Here is a 6,898-nt window from a genome sequence, read left to right on the forward strand (position 1 = left end):
CTACAGAATCAAGGTATGCATAATGAACACAACAGCAGCAAGGCACAAGACACAGTGTGTCTAGCTATGGATCTGTATAAATGTGTTCACGGGCATTTCCGCACATTGTTAAAAATAGCGTTACGCCAGCTGAATGTCGTAACACTACATATAATCATGCCTCCCGGCCCCTCCTCACCTTTTTTGTTCTCTCACTCTTCTCTGCTGCCATTTTGCATTTCTACCCCTCCACAAGTGCTGCTGGAAATGGCAGAAGAGAGCAACATGATTTATACATGACTTTCTTCCACTTGTCACTCAACCCAGGCAGCCAATCCCTTTTCTCCATGTTTTAAAAGGCCCACAATTAACACTATATTTTTTAAATCTATACTTCTCCATTGAAATGCCTATGCATCTAATCATAGATGCATAGTGCTTCCTTATTGCCACCGCTTATGGAATCACGAGTCTTGCTTCCTTTAAAAATAAATCTCGTTCCTGATTGCGAGGGGAGCTTAGAGAGGCATGCTTTGTGCTACAACTTGGGGAGGGGGTTGCCTTTGCCTGCACAATTGAATGCCTATTCATTGCTCCAGGCAGTTCACTTAAAAAAAAATCCTCCCATCTCTGGGAGAAGGGAGGCAGGTGCAAGGATGGGACATCGGAGACAGAGATAGTGCTTCTTCGCCTCCATACATCTTTTTTGCTGGTGGCCTGCTGGGTGCTCTCTGGTAGGTAGCACTACATATGTTGGTGAATCCACTTTTTGGGATTCACCAACTAGCGCTTTAAAATGGAGGATGTAGCAAGCTGTTTACTGCTCAGATGCTGCATGTTTGCAACGTCATGTGGAGGAGCCAGAATATGATGACAACGAAAGGTATCTCACTATTTTTAAAGGGTGCAGAAATCCCTTCTGTGTTTTAGGAAGCCTGAATGAATTTGGATCCCCATTTCCACAACTGTACCAGTATTTGTTTCCATTATATTATCAAACATCCCTGTGGATTAGAAACTCTTAAAGCGGGAGTATGGAATGATCAGGATTTTAACAGTAATGTGTAGGCTTACCACAGTTCTGTGTTTTGTATTTGCTGCTGTGGCATTTCCAAATGTATATAGCTGGGAAACCAGAAGGCTGGTCTCCCTTCCACTATCCCTGAAGCTCTGCCAAGTGCAACAGAGGTCCATTGGCTTCCAGTTCTGTGGCCTCTTCTGCATATACCAAACCTCAGGAATTGAGGAGACATTTGTGATAAATAGAAATAATCTGGGAAACAGTATAGGATCCAAAAGTACTTTGTACAGATCTGAGTCCTTCCCCTTATAAGCTGCTGATCCAGGAGATGAGATCTCCAGACTTTGAAGAAACTGAAAACCATCCAGATCCGGCCACTGCAGTTCCACCCCATGTTTATTTGCCCTTGATTATTCTTTATTAAACACTTCCCTGGCTACGGAAAAACAAGGTGGAAGTTTCCTAGTCAGAAATCCTAACAAAGTGCCTCTCTTTAATTTTTTCCCAAATGCCAAATCCAAAATTTGCCATCTGTGGGAGAAGGTAAATGAAATAAATACATTCCTGGTGGGTTGAGCATTCAGGGCTGGCAACTCAGCCATCTCCCAAATAAGACCTTAAACGACTCAGGAGCAGCCATGACGTTTGGGCTGGACCAGAGCAGCAGAGTAGAGCCGTTTCAGTGGTGCTGACTTGACCTTGCCTAGGCGTTCCCACAATTACTTGTTGCCTCTTGTGCTCACAGGACAGGCCTCAAGAGAAGCCCATCTGTCTCTTCATCTCCAATGTGGACCAGCTCCAGGCTGCTGCTCCACCCTTCAGCCCTTTGCTCTGGGCATTTATGGAGAATGTTTACCCTGGAGGTATTGGGTGCATTGTCAAGAAAGGAAATTGGCTGAAGACATTAGGTGAGTTGCCTGGCCATCCCATCCCTTCTTCCATCTCTTATTTTGCAATGCTACAGGGGCCTTGGGACATGCTCACTGGCTGACCGGCAACCATTCATCATAGCTCAGCTTAACCTACTTTGCAGGGTGATCTTAAAATGGGGAGACCAACAGGGCCAGAATGAGCTCAGGAGGAAAGGCAGGAAAAATGTCAGCAATGAAGACTAAATTGTACAGGCAACCTGGGAAATCCATGGATGGTTAAAGCACATGCAGAGCAGGTTCTGCCCATTAATTTTTAAGTCTGAATGTCTATAAAAATCTGGTCCAGCTTTTTAAAAAGTTTCTGTCATCCTTGTTTGTCTTCATTATTTCTTTTGGAAATTCCATATCATTTTCTCCCTCATTAAGCAGTATGATGAGTGGGTAAGACATCAGCTCTGGCTTCCAGTCAGAGTAGGCTTTCTCAACTAGGGGTTCATGGAGTTTCTTAGCAGCCCTGGAAGCATTTCCCAAATGGGTAGGAGTTAATTTTTGACAGATTTTTTAAAATGTAAATGTTTATCGGGTCATGTTGACCCCCCCCCAAATAATGGGCCTGGAGGGGGTGGTAAGGGGAGGGGCCCCAAGTGGAGGTATACACAGCTATGCCTCCCAACAATATTCTGCACTACCATATCACTTCTGGGGTTTCTCAGGAGTCTGAAGAATGTTTCATGGGTTTCTCAATGACAAAAATTTATTTATTTATGTGTCTGTTTGTTTATTTATTTATTTGTTTACTTATTTATATATTGCCCTCCCCGAAGACAAGAGGCAACATTTTAAAACAGGAAGGGAAGCCTTACAACCGGGAACCAGGAAGTCTTTGAACTGACACCCTGGCCAATCAGGGAAGACTGCTTTGCTATGTCAGCATTGGAGTCATAGAGGAGGATGTTAATTCACAAAAAGCAGAGATATACACTTATACTGGTGGCAGTTCTTCAAATATCGTGGTTTATATTTGCTCCTGGATATCGTGGGAGAAAGGTAGCATCCCCACAGTTCAATCGTGCATGTTGCACAGGGAAAATTTAAAGAGTCCAAAATCAAAATGAAAATCAAATTCAGTGCAAATGGGAGGGATTTGTTCGAGCTGGGAATGGATAGAAAGCAAAGTGCAGACTCATCCCTAGTCTTGGACAAGGAATTGATATATGTTGTGGGAATTCCTTGGACATCATTCTAATGGACCACCTTGAAGAAACAGCAAGACATGCAATGTATACTGTGGGCTGAGGATTAAGGGCTTACAAATAGATCAGATAGCCAAGATATGAAATACTGACACCAGTGCCTACTCTGGGCATCGAGATCCTTTGGACCCACTGGTGACCCAGTTATTTTCTTCTAGGAATTGGAGATGGGTATGATCGAGTGGGAACAAAAGACAGCATCATGATCAGAGTCCCTGACCACACAGTCACTGTCCATCTCATAGACATGACAGGACCTCTGGCAGTCACCTCAGCTAATCCCAGTGGAGAAACTGACAGCACCCATCATGACATGGTCATATCGTGAGTGCCCCCTCCCTGTCAATATTATAAAATAGCGTTGATGACCAAGCAAAGGGATCTTGGAGGCAAGCCAAGCCAAGTGGAGCATATATATTTTAAGTGACCCATCCAGCATTTACTCTCCTTTTCATCCTAAGGCGCCTTGGACACTGGCTGGATGGTGTTCTCTGTGATGGGCAGTCGAATGAAGTGGTGGCATCCACAGTGGTCAACTGCACCCAGATAGATGAAGGTGAGTGCCAGGTTTATGCCTAAAGTGCCTAATGTTGACTGTTTTAGTCAAACTGCATTTGTATAGTTGTTCCACAGTTTGGATGGGCTGAAACAGCACTTACTTTGTTTATTCCATTGTCAATCCTGTTGAATTCAGATCGATTTGAACCCAGGTCTTCTTCATTACTTTCCTCCGACTTGAAACAGAAAATGTTCTGCACTTGATTTGGGGAGCTGAGTTGGGGGAGGGCAGATGAAGTCCAGCTGGCATGTTTTATTTCTCCTCTTTATACTGCTGGTGGAAAAGCCTAGTGCAGCACAAGGCTCTTTCTCTAACGAGTGGAGGGGGGGGAGCCAAGCAGCCAGCAGCAGCAGCCTCTCAGAGAATAAAGCAAATCTGGTGAAAAGCAGAGAACTGCATGCTTTCTCATGCCGATTTTTCAAATATCAAGGGTTATATCTACTCCAGGATATCGTGGGTGAAAGGTAGGGTCACTCCAGATCCATCATGCTTGTTGCAGAGGGAAAATTTAAATCACCCAAAATCCAAACGGAAATCGCATTCTGTGTAGACGGCAGGGACTGAATCGACCTAGGATTGCAATAAAAGCTCCGTGCAGATTCAGCCCCGGTTAATTTGGCTCCCAGTCTTTTTAACTCCAGCTCCCTGACCAAGTAGGGGCACCTCTGTGTTGGAAAGAAGTCAGGCTACATGGTGGTGATGCAAACTCTGCCTGGAGAATTGGCAAGGCTGAAGGGTGGAGAGTTGCTAAAGAAGGACTGCAGTAACTTGCTAGACATTAAACTGATTGAACTAGGCCCTTTTGTACAGTAAGGTGAGGCAGCCAGGATGACTTTTTCCATATTCCTTTGCTTTCCCTAGGGCATCTAACATCTGCCTTTTCTTTTTTCCTAGGTGGTATCACAATATTGCGAGAAGGATGTGTTCCAGAAGCCAAGGTGATGCAGATATTTGAGAAAGTGAAGAACCAAATAGTATGAACCCAAGAAGAATGAGTCCAATCCCAGACAGCCGCAAATCCTTCAACTCAAAGACCTGTTGGCTTTTTTTGGAAGAAAGCTTCCTGTAGGAGCCTCTGCTGGCTCTTAAGATGTACTGTATATTGCTGGGTGGGGATTGTTTGTTTTCTGCTTCTTCGCAGGGTGACTTTGGTCAACCAAAGTGTCTTTTCTCAGCAAGGACATAAGCAACAGTTGAACATAATAGTATAAAAGAGTTTCCAAGCAAGTGGAAAGAATAAGCTAAATCACCTTGGCCATAGCCAAAGGAAACTTGTGAATGAAAGAGGCAATTGGCATCACCCTTTCCCCAAGAGCAGAGACCAGAAAGTAAATGCCTTACACTACACTTCATATAGACCGTTTATGCACTGGAGGTTTTATGCCAGGCTGCAGGCTGAGGTTTTAGTCGTGGCCGGTTGTCCCACCTCTTCCTGCATCCACATGGGGGAGCATTTGGTCTGGTGCATGTCGTCCGCCCCTGATTTGTGCTTCTGCACAGGAGCTGGGGCAGTGAAGTTCCCAGTGCATAAACGGTCATAGGCAAAATAGTTACTACTGTGCCTTAGACAGCAATCCTAAACAAGCCTGCTCAAAATTGTCCCACTTTATTCAAAAGGACCTATTCCAAAGGACATATTCTTTGGACTGCAGCCTCATTGGTCTTCCATCACCCCACCTTCCCTCTCTGTTCTAAAAGGAAGCAGGAAGATACAGTTGGCAGATTGCAGCCTGTGTGCAGCTCTTAAGAGTAAACACCCAAAACAGGCCTAGTATCAGGTTATAATTGTGCCTTTTCCCCGAGCCCAATAGCTTGTCCTTTTGACCTTCTGAATCTGCTCCCTCAGTGCCTTCTTTGATGATCTTTGGAAACTTTCCTTCTTCCATCTCTTCTTGTTATTTATTGGCTTATTATTTGCAACTATGGATTGTCTGCAAGCAGCAGGAAATGCAGACATGCTGCGCCTGCAGGATCAGGCTGGAGTGCTATAAATTAACTTGTGCACCTTCCATCATGTATGCTGAAGTGCACATTTGATGCTTGTTTGCGTATATAATGACTGCATTGAGATTTTGAATTTGTGTTTATCAAAATACTAATAATAAAGTCAGCTGAAACTTAAAGACATTCATTGTATGTTTACCATGTCTTTGCAATATTTCATAATACAGAATTGGAAGAAAATAAAGTACCCTGGCCCAAGAATGATATTTACAGGAAATAAAGTCTCCTGTTTATCACATGTCAGAATCAGGCCCCAAAGAAATAAAGCTACAGATATTCTCTGCAGGGCTGGAAGGCAATACACATAAGGAAAAGGCAAATAAAATCAGCATGTTTGACTTAGAGGACAATTTGACTGGGAAATACGTTGAGAGTGTCAGAAGTGGTTAAGGATTCGCAGGACCCTAGCAGAGTACAATTGTAGCAGAAACAGCCAGACTGGGGGCAGAGGGCCCCCTTTCCACAGTGAAAAGGGATCATCACTCCAAGTGTCCTTAGAGGGAAGGGGGTGGGGAGAGGCTACAGCCCTGTTTGTTTCTTGTTTGTTTGCTTGCTTCCTTGCTTGTTTAGACTTCTATGCCACCACTCCCAGGGTCATGAGGACAAGGCACCATGCAGGGCCCTTGGAAGCACAGGGCCCATAGCACATGCTACTTGTGCTACATGGATAAAGTGGCCCTGGAGAGCATTCAGATATTGAAAGTTATGTCTGAAAGTAGAAGGGATAATCTGAGGATACATCAAGAAGCCACCATTTTAATTGCAGAGTCATTTCAACAGATTGAAAATACATGCCCCTAATCCTAGGAATCACAATTTTGTGGAAAAGCTATGTAACAGTACTCTCCATAGCCTTTGCAAGGAACTACAGAGTTCACCCATTAGAAACCATGACACTTGAGATATGTCTTTATTTGTTGATTAAATACAATCTAGGTGCAATTCAACAAGCTTCCTTGGGTGATGGAAACAAGTGTAACAAACTTCCTGGGGTGATGAACAAATCCCTCAGTGAATCTCATGCTAAAGTAAACCCTTTTATTCCCACCCCAATAACCTTTTGGCCCTTCGTGGCTCTTTCTGAATGGCAACAGTTCCAGACAGTAAACATGAAAAGAAACTGGCTGCTTGTCTACTGACCAGAAGCTAGAAAATTTTCCTGCTTTGCTAAATATCCCCAGGGTTCCTTTGGGAACAACATTTAAGTGCT

General features: G+C 44.0%; 1 protein-coding gene across 1 annotated transcript; it reads left to right on the top strand.

The window, feature by feature from the left end:
• Positions 1-2,847: 2,847 nt before the first annotated feature.
• LOC143823124 (putative threonylcarbamoyl-AMP synthase) lies at positions 2,848-5,145 on the top strand. The gene is made up of 4 exons (XM_077309092.1): positions 2,848-2,919; positions 3,284-3,449; positions 3,587-3,681; positions 4,579-5,145. Exons 2-4 carry the CDS (start codon positions 3,328-3,330, stop codon positions 4,662-4,664), a joined length of 303 nt encoding a protein of 100 aa, XP_077165207.1. The 5' UTR covers positions 2,848-2,919; positions 3,284-3,327; the 3' UTR covers positions 4,665-5,145.
• Positions 5,146-6,898: the final 1,753 nt, after the last annotated feature.

This window comes from Paroedura picta, chromosome 13, assembly GCF_049243985.1.
Source record: "Paroedura picta isolate Pp20150507F chromosome 13, Ppicta_v3.0, whole genome shotgun sequence".
Taxonomy (NCBI): Eukaryota; Metazoa; Chordata; class Lepidosauria; order Squamata; family Gekkonidae; genus Paroedura; species Paroedura picta.